This window comes from Cupressus sempervirens, chromosome 5 (genome assembly GCF_028749045.1).
Source record: "Cupressus sempervirens isolate cs-2001-9-10 chromosome 5, ASM2874904v1, whole genome shotgun sequence".
Lineage (NCBI taxonomy): Eukaryota > Viridiplantae > Streptophyta > Pinopsida > Cupressales > Cupressaceae > Cupressus > Cupressus sempervirens.
This window is the reverse complement of record NC_143122.1, coordinates 503,052,267-503,069,338: the sequence shown is the minus strand read 5'-3', so window position 1 is coordinate 503,069,338 and position 17,072 is coordinate 503,052,267. Positions and strand designations below refer to the sequence as shown.

Sequence of the window (17,072 nt, the reverse complement as noted above, 5' to 3'; positions counted from 1 at the left end):
AAGATAGCCTAGAAAAGAGGTGCTGGAAACTTCTAAAATAATGGTCTTTTGCTCAAAAAGCTCCACTAAGTCATAAAGAACCCTATGACTCACCTTCCATTGTCCACAAAATGCTCAAACTGGTCATAAAGACCCCCAAACCGACTTACCAAAGTCAAAATCCGACCTCCTATATTCCATGCATATGTTTCCTAACTAATTCCCCTCTTAAAGACCATTACATGAGCATACAAGATGACTTATTTGATTCCTTTTGTAAAAAATAAAAATAAAATATTAAATGACTTATAATATTGTCATTTCAATATTTATATTTCACATTAACATATATGCAAAAGGAAAACAAATAAATAATGCTCTTGTTATTTTGCATTTTAGAATTAAGAAAATAATATTAAATGATTAGAATTAATCATATTGACATTATTGCTTTGTTATAGTCATACAAAATAACAAGTAACATTATTTTTAAAACTCCTTAGCACATCAAGAATTAAATCTTCACATTCAACTCAAATACATTTTGTCAAAAAAGATGCAAAATATATTTCATGACCTAGCCACAGACTTCAAAGAGAAATGCAATGTGAAAAGGGGATAATATATCAAATACCCTAAAAGCATCATTTTCATCTGCATTCGCTTCATGAAGAGTCTAGAATGACTAGTCAGTGAAGAGAATGAGGGTTTTAAGATATTTCTTTGATGTGCTACCATGAATATTTGCTAATTTTCTGAAGGAAGATCCGCCATTAAAAGGTTTTGTTGATCTTTAAAGCCGCCATTATGCTAGTTTGTTGAAGTTGGATTACTTGCAACTTCATTTTCTACTTGCTGCTATTGTACATCTGAGAGGTATTTTGCCATGAGATTATTTGCTGTTATTTATGCTTTCTGAGTCCATTTTCGAGAACTTTTCTATTCCTCAATTCGACTATGCCGACTATAGAGTACATTGCTGGAGCAAAAATTATCTTTGAAAATTGGTTAGAGCTTTTGAAATTTTCCCTTCACCAGTAAAAGATGTGGGTTTTGTTTGCCATCACTGTGACTAGGAACATGAATTTAGTGCTGTAACTGGGTCTTTCTCACTCTGACCAAATTTGCAAGTGTTTTAGGAAAACACCCAAATGGGGTTTTTTGCGGTTTGTCTCTATTTTTATATTGGTATTACTGCTGTATTTCCTTTCTCCTGCATATTGTATTGCTGCATATCACATCCATTTATATTCTTATTCTAGTTACATTTTGAACGGATTCTCTAAGAAACTCATATGGGTCTATCATTTGCCATCATATTTTTAAATCACAGATGAAGGAAGTGTCTGCATGTTAATTAGTACAACAAAGACATAGTGCTGTAAAACCTTACTTCCTCAGCATGTCTTGAGCTTTCATCACTAGTTCACGATTTTCCAATCAGTACACCACGTTTAGATATGATTATTTAAATTGCATTACTCAAAGTTTCATATGCATTACCATTATTTTAGTAGGATTTGCATCTGCAGAAATTTAATCAAAATGGCAGCCACTGATCAAAATCTTTGTGTGAGGCATCCCTTTCTTAGTAGATCCAACATACACTTCTTGAGTGCTTAATAGATCTGCCTGCATTATTAGCTTTACATAGTCAGAATTATCATCTCTGTCCAACTTTTTCTTCAAAAATTGTTGACTCTTCTATTGTGATTGATAAATGTTTAGCATAATGCTGCAGTTGTACGCTGCCCATCCAATCAAGCTTGTGAAATATTCTACTATAAAAAATTGAGATAAATATTGCTAGACTCTTTTGTGTGTTTGAAAATGGTTAATCTGTAGTTTGGTCAACTAAATGAAGCATTGCATGGGTGACCTGTATAACCAATAGATTGCAACATAGAATTGATTGATGCTCCTTGGATAGCCACATATTCCTCATTCTTGTAGCACCTATTGTCAATCCATGTGTAGGAGGAATAATTCCTTTTAGAGACTCCAATGTTGATCGTACCTGATAGTCATGAATGCCACTAGAAATGGACATAACTATAACATTGGAGAGTATTGAATCAGATATCCAATGACCTAATCTTGTCCTCTATATTTTATATTCACTCCTCTGAGCTTTGTTTACTTGTGAAAAGAAGTGGCCAAAAGATGATTACGATGCAATTGGTGGAGATCGATGTGGGCTCGAATGAGTGATGATGGTCTCCACTACACCTTTTATTAAATTAAGGTGCATAACCACTTCTCTAGCAACAAATCTTCCCATTGAATGACCCACCAAAATTACATTAGTTGGCAAAGTTCCAGCATCCTATTTTATCTTTTGTACCATTGTCTGATGAAATTGTGTTTTAACATATTAACATTGCATGCTGTCTGAATTTCTCAATGCTTTATAAATGACAATGAGTTTTTGCAATTTTAGTGAATGATCTTTGATTTGAAGAAAAACCATAACAGTAATCTTATTTGCTACATGAAATTTATTTGCATATGATCTTTCAGCTGTTACTTCTTCCTTTTGCTTATACAGTACATCACTTCAATAATATGATGAACGCACAGTTTGTTCGCATTATAGCACAATCATAAAATTTGACTATGCATTCTTCTTTTAGCTTTTATTTCATGCATTATAGATCCAAATTTTTTAATCAACATTGTGATGGCAATCATTATTTAGCTGATGTAATCTTGTAGCATCTTGTCCTGTGAGGTTCGAGCACGGGCTCGTGACACTCATAATGACTTTTATTTCTTTTTGCTTTCTTGTCTTTCATAATGAGATGCATCAATAGAGAACATGTGTAGTTGTAGAGATAGGTAGTCATTGCTTGAATCCTTTGGGATCTAACATCAGTTGCTTTCATGTTTTTTGCAAACTGGAGTTCATGTGAAGCTTGGAGCTAGATTCCGTTGTGCTGGGAAAAGAGTGCATAATCGGTCAAAGCAATAGCTAATGACTGGTTATCTCTACTCTTTATTTATTTCATTCATATGTATCTATTCATGTATTTCCTTATGAAAGAAATTTAATACATTGAGCTATACTCACGGCTTGTGTGAGATCATTTCTTTTCAGCATATCATTTCATTTCATTGTTTGAAAACATCATTGTATATTTGAAAGTAAATAAATACAAAGACATTTCTATTTGTTTAAATGAAATGAAAAAAGAAATTCTACTTTCATTGCATGCATGCTTAAATTTTTACACGTGCAAAAAATTAAGTGACATTTTTGGTGACTTCTGTTGTATGTCTACTTGCTTGACATTTGACCAGTGATTAAATTGTCCTTATTATTTGGGCATAGAGTCTGATTACGCAATCCTAGCACCTAAACCTAACACAAAGTGACTTCTAAAGTTGCTGGTTTAGTTTTTAATGTATGTTCATGAATTTAATAAGACTGGAAATCCTTATTAAATTGATGGGTATGTAGGGTCAAAACTCAAGTATCAACTTTAGACGTTGCACCATCATAGTCGACCATTTGGTTGGCATATGTGTAGATATATGGACTTGAATGAATGCATGTATGCAACATATGCATGCATATGCAGATATGTATGGCGGACAACCAGACATATTTTAGTGTCAGCAATATGTATGTGTGTATGTGTGCATGTTGGATATGTGCATGCATTTAAGCACACATATCTATGCATGTGCAAATTAAATGAGTGGGTATGACTGCAAAACAATGTAAACCAACAACTAAACTAACCTAGACTACCAAACCAAAATAGAATAGAAAACAAAACAAAACTAAATGCAGATGCACTTATTGAAAACAGGAAAAACTAACCTATTATATACAAGGTAGGATTAAAAATCATACCTCAAAGCATGGTTTGAGGTGGATCCCATTCACAGGGATCAGTAGTACATCTCCTTCCATGGTAGCCAACTAGTAGGCATTATGCTATTTACACTCAGCAATCTAAAACAGTCCAGCCCACATGTGATCAAATTTATTGTGCTGGCCTGGCTTGCTCTTCAAAACATCCCACTTCAGTACCATGTCACCAACATGGAACTCCCAAGCTCAAGCTCTTCTGTCAAAGCTCTTCTTGATTTGAATTTGTTGATACTCCATGGTTTCCATGGCTTTTTTCCTTGTTTCCTCCAACTCCATTAGCTGGGTGCACCACACTAAAATAGGGTCACCTTCCTCAAACAAAACTAGCCATGTAGCAAGGTCAAGTGTGGGTAATTCTGTCTCAATGGATAATCTGGCTTCTTTCCCATACACCAGCCTATAAGGCAAGTTTCCAGTAACTTGATTTGGAGTAATCCTGTCAACCCATAAGGCAGCCTTTAGCTTTGAATGGCAATATCTCTTGTTCTCTTGTAAGTTGCGCTTGATAATCCTTATAAGATTCTTATTTGAAGATTTAGCCAATCCATTACCTTGTGGGTAATAATTTGAGCTGGTGCTAAGATAAATCCCATGATTAAAGGCCCAATTAGTGACTTTCATTCCAATGAAAGCAAGCGCATTATCAAAAATAATAGAATCAGGTACTCCAAACCTATTCACAATATCATCATAAAAATTTAGGACTGCTGTCTCATTTGCATCCTTTAACACTGCTACTTCAGTCCAGCGCGTGAAATAATCAGTGGTCGTAATAATCCACTTATGACCTACACTGGATGGAGGGCTAATGGGCCCTATAAAATCAACTCCCCACTTCTGAAAGGGCTATTCTGTTTTAATTGGCTGCAAAGGAAAAGTTGGCGGCCTTTCTTTTATCGCAAACATAACGCATTTGGCGCATTTTCTAACATGTGCATGACAATCTTTGAACAAATTAGGCCAGTAATAGCCTGCTCTTAGAATCTTATAAGCTGTAGTCCTTGGAGAAAAGTGCCCTCCTGAATGACCATCATGAAACTCATGCAATATTTGAGCAGTCTGATCTGAATCCACACACCTGAGAAGGACTCCATTGAAATATTTTTGATATAGAATGTCATTAATTAACACAAAAGGGACTGATTGCAAGCGATAATATCTTTGCTTTGCTCTATCTAAGGTAGCTGGGCATTGAATGGTTTTTAAAAAATGCATCATATCTTGTAACTAGCTTGCTGGCCTATCAGCATTGCCAACTGCTCCGATCAACAAAACTGTATTTGCTTGCTTCTCAAGTTCTAAAATATCCTTATCTGCAATTTTCTCACACATGCCCTTTCCTCTAACTAGATTAGTGATCTAAATGTCGATGTCATACTCCATGATGCATGTGATCTAGCTAGTTCTCTTCTCATTCAGATCTTTACTTAAGAGGAATTCCTTAACACTTGGATGCATGACACGTAAAATGACTTTGTTATGTGTCAGCAAGTGTCTAAATTTTTTAAGACTCTTCACAATAGCAAGGACATTTTTTTCAACAAAGCTATAATGTTGTTCATAATCCTCTAGTCCTTTGCTGAAAAATGTAGTTGGTTGTTCCAATCCCTCTACATTTTGCTGTACCAACATGGCTGAAATCACATCATAACCACCATAAGCATAAAGAATGAAATCCTTACTAAAATCAAGATTGATTAGAACAGGTGCTGATGCTAATGCATTTTTGATGGCCTGAAAATTATCTTTGGCTTCCTTTGTCCATGTGAAAACTGCATTCTTTTTAAGCATAGCTATTAAAGGCTTGAGAAAAGCTACAATATCAGGCATAAACCTTTGCATGAAATTGATATGGCCAATGAAACTTTGAAGGCCTTTCTTGTGCTATGGTAAAGGTAGCTCCAAAATTATTGCAACTCATTCAGGGTCCACTATGATAGCTGACTTAGATACAACATATCCAAGTAAATTTCCCTCATGTATAGAAAATATACTCTTTTTGGGGTTTAAGGAGATGCTGAACTCTCTACAATGCTCAAAAATTTGCCTTAAATGATCTATGTGATCTACTATTTTCTGTGAGTAAACTGTAACATCATCTAAATACATCAAAACAAATTTGTACATCAAATTGCTGAAAGCCATCTCCATGGCTTTTTGAAATGTGGCTCCAGTGTTGGACAATCCAAATGGCATCCTTTTGTACACCATGGTTCCCCATTTTGTTGTAAACGCTGTTTTATATTGGTCCTCTTCCTTGACCAAGATTTGGTTATAACCCGAATAACCATCCAATAAAGAAAACCTCTCAGCCCTTGACACACACTGTAATATTTGCTCCATGGATGGAAGTGGGTGCCTATCTTTTAATGAGACTCTATTCAAGTCTCTAAAATTGATACATAGCCGTAACTCCCCATTCTTCTTCCTTACTGGAACTAGGTTAGCAACCCAACTCGTGTGCTTAATTGGAAAAATTATCTTACTTTCAATTAGCCTGAAAACCTCCTTTTGCATCAACAATTCCAACTTAGGATTAATTGGCCTTTTCTTTTTCCGCACTAGTTTCGTTGATGGTTCCAGCTCTATTGTGTGCTATGCCAATTTCAGGTTAAATCCTTTTAAGTCACTATACTGCCAAGCGAACACATCGCTGAATTCTTGAAACAAATGAAGAAAATCTTCTTTTTCTTCAGCTAAGTTAACTTTACCAAATTTAAAACATTTACCCAGTGCAATTTCTAGGTCTGCATACCAATTTTCTATAACTAGCAAGTTAGCCTTTCCAAATTTGAGCTGATCATCTGAATTAAAAATGCTCTCTAGCGTTACTAAACCCTTTGGAAACTTGTTGTTTTTTAACTGGATCACCTGGTCACCATACTGATCCTTATACCTCTGCTGATTAGAATTAGCAAAAACATCTTCTTCCAGCAAAAATTGTAAAATTTGTTCATCACTGTCAAAAACTTGCCAATTAGTATCATTATCAGGAACTGAAGGTCTGGTAATGATTTTGATATGTTGCTGATTAGTATGTGCAGACACGCTGCTAACAATATCATATTGGGCTCCTATAGCTGCTAGCCTATCAGCATGCTGATTTTTGTTTCTAGGAATAGCCAATATGTTAAATGCATCAAAATGTTCAAGTAAATCCCAAACATGATGTCTATAAGATTTCAAAATATAATTCTTTACAACATTCAGACATCTGATTTGGTTTACTACTAATTCATTATCACCGTATACCTTTAAACACTTAATGCCATGTTTTCTTGCCCATTCTAACCCTTGGATTAATCCTTCATACTCTGCTGTATTGTTGGTACAAGAAAAATAAAATCTGAAAGTGGCATAATATTTCTCATTATCAGGTGAAATCAACATAACACCCCCACCAGCACCTTGTCTACCTCTCAAACCATCAAAAACCATGCTCCATAACTGATCTTTGGACTTTGCTGACTGACTTTCCAGTTTGACCAAAGCTGGAATGACTTCATTTTTTTCATGGATAATTTAGGTCCCTAAGTCAGCACTTGTCACATGATAAAATTGATTTTCAAAGGTTTGACTAGAGGCCCATTCATCAAGAAGAATATCTAGGACATTATCTAGTTGGGTTCAATTTTCAGCTGCTGTATGACACCCCTCTTCATTAAATACAAGTAGATTTGCATTGAAAGCACTGGGTGTATAAGGTTCTATATGATTTTTTGCAAGAAAATCAGATTTAATGGTTACTTTAGTGCCATATCTAGTCCTAAAAAGCATATGAGACCAATCAGATAATAAATAACCACTGATCTTTGCTGTGAAATCCCTAGACAAGCAGATAGAAAAATATGGGGGTAACTCTATGACATATATATCTTGCTGAATGGAAAAATTAGGATAGGCATGAAGGGTGACACTTTCATCTTTAATCATGCCTATAGTACCTACAGACATCCCATCCAGTTGAACAACACCCTTTTCAATAGGCTGGTATTTTAGTCCTAACTGGTCAACTATCTTTTTTGGCATTACCGAGCTTGTGGCTCCACTATCTACCATACAATTATGGAATAACTTATCACCAATGATCAAGGAAAGGTAGAAAGGAGGTGGCTTTATTACCTTACTTAATTCCTTGGTAGTTTTCTCACTATCATCCTTCTTTTCATCAGCATTGGTTAACACCGCCTTGGTTGGTTCATTAATCACCTTTGTGGTATTTGCTTCATACAATAGAGCCTTTTGTAGGATATCTGTTTGACCAGGAATAGCCAAAGTCTCCCACATTGACATAGACATGTTCATTTTCTTCATATTCTCCACTATGTTGAATGACATAGCAAACTATGATTTCTAATGTATCTTAGCAGCAACATGTTCTGCTGCTTTATGAACGGTTTTCTTAGTGACAGGGACGTGCATGTCTCCCACCATGTTTGTAGCACTTGATGATGGCTCAACTGTATTAGTTGCCTTACCCTTATTTTTTGTTTGGTCTACTTCAAGAGCTCTTTTCTTAGCTCGAGTATTTGTTGATATTGATGAGTCATTATTGACTACGCAAAACTCATCTCTCTGCCAGTTGAGGAAAGTAGTCTCAGGAGTCGGTATATCATGTTGCTGTTTAGGTGCATCATTTATGACATTTTGCTATCCTACTACTGTATTTTGCACCATTAATGCATGATTTATAACTCCATTTGTGCATGGAGCCTAATTGTGAGGGTCATTACAGGGATAACACCACTCAAAGTCCACTGCAAGATTATTCTGCATGGGCACTATGTCTCTAACTGGATTCGCAGAATTAAGAGGAACTGGATTATATGGCCGGAAAGGTCTTTGATTAATATTTTTCCTATAACCAATCATATTACCTTGAAATGGTGATCTATTTCCTTGAGGCTGGCTTTGATTTTGCTACTGATAAGGTAGATTTACAGTTGGAGTCTGCTGTTGGTAAGATAGCCTAGGCTGAAATTGTTGCTTTTTCAGATTAACCAGCTCATTACTAAAGGTTTGCATCATATTTTCAATTTTGAGCTATCTATTCTTAATCTCTCATACCTGTGGAGAAGGGCCTGTGGTATTTGAAGGACCTGCCATGGTAATTTCTTGACCGGGAATAGAAGGTAATGGGTTAAATAGAGAAATTAGTAATGGTATATTTGACTGAATGTCCAAAAAAATGGGCATTGGAGGCCTAGGGGCTATTTTACTAGCTTGGATAAGACTATTCTTAGCTCTAATAGCAATATCATAAGCTTGAGGCAACGAAACACCTTCCATAGACTGAATCATTACTGAAATATCGCTATTTAAGCTTCTCAAATAATAAAGAAAAGCATGATCTGCTAAAGGTCTTACCATATTGGGTATTCTAGTCTAGGTCCTTTGAAACCGGTTATTAAAATCCATCATTTTTTCTTGTGGTGCATGCTTTATGGTTGTGAGCTGCTCCATTTAATCACCTAAAAATGGTCATCTAGACTATTAGCCCCCTTCTCAACATTTTGGCTAAATTAATTTAATCATTTACCTAGACCAAATTGCTAATAATCAATTTATTTGATTATAACCTATAGTTTTACTATGCTATCCTAAGTTCATTATTTGATTAAAAGAACATGTCCCCTTTTAATTGAATAAAAGACCCCATTCTTCTAACCCACTTAAAGTGCACACATAAAGTCCTTTTTCTATTTTGCAATTAAAAGAAAAAGCTTTGTGACTTTTGTCTTATATGACAAGTCAACTTATATTCTATTGGTTGACTTGTGTGTGCACATGGATCACTCCTCTTTTTTAATTCCACCGTTGATCATCCACCATCTTCATCTTGATCTCCACCATCCGTACATCTTTAAAAGGGAGAGAGCTTTCCCCCTCAAATCCATCCATCTTTTGAATATTGTCATGCTGCAGGTTTTCTAATAGGTTTCTTTGGAGCTTTGTGGAGAACTTCTCATTTCTTGTCTCATTCTCTCATTCCATCATATTAGCATAAGATCATATGGCATTCTTAGCATAGTTGCATTTTAGTTTAGCTTTGATTTCTTGCAATAATCTCACATAGTTTAAATATTTGGTTTTGTAATACTCTCATTCATGCTTAGCATAGCTGCATTTTACATTATCATCTTAGCTTAGTTTCCATACTTGCATTGCATTCTTGAGGGATTCCTTGAAGATATTGGCACTCTTGCTCTTGTCTCAAAGAACCTCCCATTGCATGGTTTACTAGCAAGAAGTACATTTCTAAGGCTTGGCTAAGAGCCTTCATGCTTGAAAACTAACTTCTTGCACTCCGTGGATAGGGAGCTCTAAGCCGACATCCAAGCATTCTGAACTCATGGAATCATTTGGATAGAATGGTTTAGAGTGTGACACAAATCAAGTGTACATTTTTGGTGCCCACCATCTTAACATTTTTCTTGTGTTGCTTGCTAAGGGGAGTCTCATCATTTGACTTTGATTTGCTATGTCTCTAGTTTTTGAACATGCTTAAAGTGGCTCTTTGGTCTTAGCACTCTTAGTCTTTCTATCTTCATGATCTATGTCCACTTGCTAGTTATCTTTTTGCTGAAATGGTTGCCTTGATTTCTTGACTACACTCTTGGGTTGGAGATTTGTTCACTTGTCACCCTGCTTGCTCTATCTATTTGGCTATTTGGGCATCTTGCCTACCTATTGACTTGAGTCATTCATGTTGTAAGTTTCTTGGACATATTGTTTGAAAAGTTGCTTTAATCTCTCTCTACTATCTTGGCAAGTGAACACTCTACCTCCTATAGTTTCAACATCAAGTTATCTTGTAGGCTCTTTTATGCTTGGCTTTGCATCTAAAACTATGGGATCTAAACCTTTTTCTACCAAACTTCAACTGAATCTAGATGATCATCATATCCTCCATGTCACTAAAGAGTTTCAAGATATATATGCACAATACAAAGAACTAGAAGAGACAAATGATCTTTCTTACCTTCATCTCTCTAAGCGCATGATGGAAATGAAGTCTAAACTTGAGAAAAGGTTGGAGGAGAAGATTACATTGTTACATGAATCTTCCTTAAGGTCTTTATATGCATGTAAGTCATCTTATTTGAGGTCATCCTCTTCTTCTAGGTCTACATGCTCTACTTCAAGACATCAAATGTCTTCATCTTCTAGATCTAAAGACCTCTTTAGAGAACAAGCAAGTGATACCTCCTTTGAGCCTATGCTAAAATATCATGATAAACCTATCTTTGACCAAGAAAATAATGAAGACATGGATGCATTCTATTCACTTGAGAAACAACCAAAGAACTGTAGACATACTTTTGAGAGAAATTTTACTCTCTTGGGAAATTCTTATGATGACATTTTGAGAAAACTTCTTGGCAATAAGATCATCATGTTACCAAAGTCTAGCTCATATGGAAACCCATTCTTGGATATCTATTGTGCTTATCATCAACATAATGAGCATAGTACTTCAGATTGCATTGAGCTAAAACATATAATCCAAGATCTTATTGATAATGGAATTATTGATACCTCTAATGATTCATGCGATGAGGATACTTTTCTTGAGCAAGATTACATTAATGAACCTATGTCTAGTAGTAGCTCTATTACATCTTCCACTTCTTCCAACACTCATACATGTCCCAACACTTCAAAGCTTTCCAACATGCCTCCATCAAATAAAGAACATAATGCTTTCCACATTGACTACGTGTATCCTCAAGGGCTACCTCTAAAAGAAACTCAAGCTAACCTTCACTTGGTTGCAAACATTTTCCATGCTACTAATCCTAAACATCCTCAACCTTCATGCACTACTATGCCTAATCCAAGCACTACTCCATTCACTCTTCATTCTCCCTTGTCCTTAGGAGTGGCTCCATGTCAAGAGGACTCTCAAAAAGAAAAAGCTATAAATGTCAAGAAAGATCAAGATCAAGTGCCTATTCATCTCTTTCAAGATTTTTCCCCTCCATATCCTATGTCTTTTCCATCCTTGAAGTATGACGAAGATACCACTTCCATCATCTCCCTTGAGCTTACTGAAAATTATGAGAAAATTTCTCTTCCTATGCTATCCAAAGCTACTTGTCAAGATCAAAGCATCCCCTCATGTTCTACTTCTGCATATCCACTTCAAAATTGTGCTCAAGCTTCAAGTGCTCCTATTAAAAATGTTGTTCCTATCAAAGCTACTCAAGAGTCTATTGATGGCTTTGACTATGTTGCTCAATCTAAAGATGTTGATATCCCTTTTCACTATCCATTTGCATGTCCTAAGTCTATCCTTGGTCCTCATCCATCAAAGCTAAAGTCTTCAAACCTTCCATCTATATTGGGACCTTATGTTCCTTCATCTCCTACATTCACTCCTAGCTCATTCCCTAGCTCTCCTATAATACCTCAAGATCAACAAAGACACTCATCCTTGATGACTTTTCACCCATCTATCCATCTAAACCAGTCATATCAGCCTTATTCATCCACAAATCCCAAGTCCTTTAGTTTTAGATTGTGGTGACTGATCAGGAAAGTACTGTACATACTTCATAAATAGTATGGCCGACATATTATAGTATGGCTGACATGGTAGCTGACATATTATGGCCGACATATGGCCGACATGTTAAAACCCTAAAGCAATTTAATACTTGTATAAAAGGGCTTAGGGTTGGGTATTTTTCATAATGTTGTGATGCAAAATTGGTTCTTGCGGCGGTATTGAGCTGTAAGGGATTACGGATTGTAATCAGGTTGTAATCACTGGATTGTAATAAGATCAGACTTGCTATTTGGTGGACATAGCCTAGGGATTGGGTGAACCACGTTAAATCTTGGTGCCTTGTGTTCATTTCTGTGTGATCTATTATTTTTTTTTTCTGTTATTGGTTATATTTGCATGTAGTTTTTATTTCTGTCCATAGTTTATCCTAACAAGTGGTATCAGAGCAAGGTTGTCTTTCAGTTATCCTCTGCAAGAAAGTCTCACGGTTAAGTGGGAGTCTCACAGTTGAGTGGAAGCAATGGCAGATGAGGGTAAGTTGAGGGTTGACAGGTTAATGGGCAGAACTTCCAGTTATGGAAGATGCAAATGGAAGACTATTTATATCAGAAGGATTTATGGAAGCCGTTGGAAGGAAAAGCCAAGAATCAGGGAACTATGTCAGAGGCTGAATGGGATCTTTTGGACAGAAAGGCACTCAGAAGAATTCATTTATGCTTGGCACCATCGGTGGCATTTAATATTACAAAAGCAAAGACAACAGAAGATTTGATGAAAACCCTAGCGACACTGTATGAAAAGCCCTCCGCTTCAAATAAGGTATTTCTCATGAAGCATTTATTTAATATGAAAATGGTAGAAGGTGGATCTGTTGTAGATCATTTAAATGAGTTTAATACTATTACTAGTCAATTATCTTCTGTGGGTATCAATTTTGATGAAGAAATTAGGGCTCTCTTGATTTTGTGTTCTTTGCCTGAAAGTTGGAATGGCTTGGTAATGGCGGTGAGTAATTCTGTTCCTGGATCTAGTACCCTAAAATATGATGATGTGATCGGTATTATATTAAGTGAGGAAACTCATAGAAAATCCTCAGGTGGATCTACATCAGGAAGTGCTTTAAATGCACAAAGTAGGGGCAGAATGACTGAAAGAGGAAGTAACTCTAGAAATCATGGGAAATCAATAGGAAAGTCAAAGGGGAGGAGGTCTTAATCAAGAGGACCAAATGATTGCTGGTACTGTGGGAAACCAGGGCACAAAAAGAAAGATTACTGGAATCGAAAGAAAAATGAAGGAGATAAATCAGATGGAGACAAGGAGGCAAATGTGGTAAGTAACAAGGGAGAAGCTGAACTCCTCTTCAGCTTCGGTTAGTCTTTTAGACTGAACATGAATAAAAGAACAGTAGAGTCCAGGATGGTTTGATCCAGTGGGAGCCCCATGTGGTAGTGGTATTGCTACAGGATTAGTCTCCAAGTGGGAGATTTTTGTTTAGTGTGGAGCTTGATCAGTCCCCAAGTGGGAGATTGTTAGATTGTGGTGACTGATCAGGAAAGTACTGTACATACTTCATAAATAGTATGGCCGACATGGTAGCTGACATATTATGACCGACATATGGTCGACATGTTAAAACCCTAAAGCGGTTTAATACTTGTATAAAAGGGCTTAGGGTTGGGTATTTTTCATAATGTTGTGATGCAAAATTGGTTCTTGCGGTGGTATTGAGCTGTAAGGGATTACAGATTGTAATCAGGTTGTAATCACTGGATTGTAATAAGATCAGACTTGCTATTTGGTGGACGTAGCCCAGGGATTGGGTGAACCACGTTAAATCTTGGTGCCTTGTGTTCATTTCTGTGTGATCTATTATTATTTTTTCTGTTATTGGTTATATTTGCATGTAGTTTTTATTTTTGTCCGTAGTTTATCCTAACATTTGGAAGTGAGAATAAACATAAGAATCCATTGAAAAAGAAAGATCACTATGTCCCATCTAATCGACATGTGAATGCTAAGAAGGAGAATGCACAAAAGAGACTGCAAAGGTCCACTACTCAAAGAGCTAAACCAAAGAAAATATGGGTTCCTAAATCTATCATTATACAAATGCACTCTCAAGCACCCAAAAAACGAGGAAAATCTAAAGCTATGTGGATTCCCAAGTCTCTTTTAAAAGACTTGAATATTGAAAATATTTCAAAGTTGACATTCAAGCTTCCAAAGGCTTCCATTCCATCTTCTTCCAAAAATCTTCCTAAAATTATTCCAAAGCCTTCCACTCCACTTTTTTCCAAATCTCTTCTACCACCTCATACATCTAAACCTCAAGCTACTTCATCCATGATTCCTCCATCGTTCCAATACCCTTCAAGGTGTGTGTCAATGTTGATCTTGTCCAATATTTTAGCTACCCTCATGAAATCCTCTAAAGCTTACACTTACTTTCTATACATGAACTCTTATCCTCAATATATTCTTCCTACTATCATCTCGCTTTCATCACCCTATCAACATCTTTGAGCATACATTTCTATGGTCTTGGCTTATCATGGCTTATCTTTCATATAGGAGCACTATCTAAATTCAAACAGCTTTAGCTCTTTCTAAAAATTTAAAAAAAAGAAAGAGGAACAAATAGAAAAAATGAAAAAAATGAAAATGTGCCTTAGTGAAAACCACATCTTGTGGCACCGCTGTAGCAAAAGTAAAGAGAAATAAATTCATACTATGGTGAAAACTACTTCTTGTGGCACCTTAGATAAGTACCATGATGAAAACCTGGCAAACAAGCATCATGCGTAATTCTTCCATCATCCATCCATCCCCTCTTCTATCTTTGATCTTGACAATGTTGAGCTATCTTTGCATATTGGAAATCTTATCCATGAGATTCTCTATTTGTGCTTTCTTATTCATTCATAGCCTCCATCTTGAGCTTTATTATCATTTCTCTATCCCATCCCTATCCTATCTAGTTGACCACTTGAGTCTTGATCACAATAAATGAAACATGGTTCTCATAGGTCTCTGGACATGGCTACTCTTTTGGACTACACACTTCATGCTATCTCACTTGTTGGCTTCATTGCTTATCCTACATGCTATCTTTCTCATTACTTCCATTGCTTATCCAAAATATTCTTCATATGACTATTTCACCTCTTTCCCTAGCTTGGGTACTCTTGAGGAGTCAGTCCTTGAGGATCACTTTCACTTGCTTCACATTCCTTTCTTATGCATCTTTGTTTATCCACTGTCTCATTGCTCCATCATATCCCATACCTTGCTAGACATTGGGAGAAAATGATGTGATCTTGCTCGAAAACTAGTGATCTCTAAATTATTCTAAAAAATCCAAAAAATCATATATGATGCTGAAAAAATCTTAAAAATCAGAAAATGCCCTGAAAAAATGATCATCTTAGTGAAAATCTAGCAATAGGTGTTTGATGTATCAAAAAAAAAAATCAAAAATAAAAAAAATACAAAAAAATTGAAAAAAGTCGTAAAAAAAATCTGTCAAGTGGTGAAAACCTGGAAACAGACACTACTTGAAACCCTTGCACCTATGTCTATCAGTCTCAATCACCTACTTCGCTACACATTTCCTGGCTTGGAATTGTTTCTTGTCCTCGTCTTAGGGGCATAGCTACTTATCCTATTGAGGTATTCTTGTGCATTAGGGTTTCTTTGATAACTCACAAAATAATGTTTCTCAACACTTCCCTCGCCTTGACATCAAGTGTTTTTCAACAATTTTCAGATAGTTCACCTACAATCTTTGATGTCGCGATATTTCTCACTATCGAAATCAAGTCTTGAAGAAATAGCCAAGTGACTTACACACACACACACTTAAACACTTAAACAATTGAGATATGTTGATCTTTATCTACTTTGTGTGCTGTCTATGATGATTTCTTTACTATATGTTCCCTCCCTAATAGTCTTTCAAGGATGTCATTGACTAGAAGAATGGGGGCATGGGGTATTTTTTCTTGATTTCTTCTTGTGTTTATACTTTGTTTGTCTACAGTGTTGTAAGCATTCGTGCTTGTCCTATTCAACACTTTGACTTATAAATGTATCATCCTTGACTGTTTCGCAAGATTGCACTTGGAGTTTATCTTGGTGCTTATGCCTTGATACAGGTGTAATCTTACTAAATTAAACTTAGGGAATCTAATCACATAGTTATCTTGACTTACATGTCTCTGATGCTTAGATTGGATTTCCACATACCTATTTGATATTGATCATATTCATATCCTCATAGTTATACTAGTGATGGTTGTATGATCTCATGATGTACCTAATAAATGCTCAATGATGAAATTAAGAGTCTAAATGTTATGCACTTCTTGCTAGTAAACCACTTTTCATATTAGCTTGCATTTTAGGTTCATTTTCTAGCTTAATCTTGTATTCTTGCATATGGGGAGAGCTCTCTCTTCATCTTTTTGTGGACATATCAGCTAACTACTTTCATATATTTCTTTACTTTCTTCTTGTTCATGTCTTTTCACCTTCTTAATCTTTCACTTCATCTCTTTTCTATCTTATCATCAAATTATATAAAGTTTTGACCTCTTAAATAATTTCAACGTCTTGGATTCATTTTTGAGATCAAAATCCAAATTCGAGTTCATCTTGATGGTCAACATTGTTTTTTAAAATTCCACCTTTTTCTAAGTA

The 17,072-nt window shown here is 35.9% G+C and overlaps 1 protein-coding gene across 1 annotated transcript; it reads right to left on the bottom strand.

The window, feature by feature from the left end:
• Positions 1-4,045: 4,045 nt before the first annotated feature.
• LOC149556920 (uncharacterized) lies at positions 4,046-4,480 on the bottom strand. Its single transcript, XM_089830041.1, has one exon. The coding sequence runs from the start codon at positions 4,478-4,480 to the stop codon at positions 4,046-4,048; it is 435 nt and encodes a 144-aa protein (XP_089686167.1).
• Between the last annotated feature and the right edge of the window lie 12,592 nt (positions 4,481-17,072).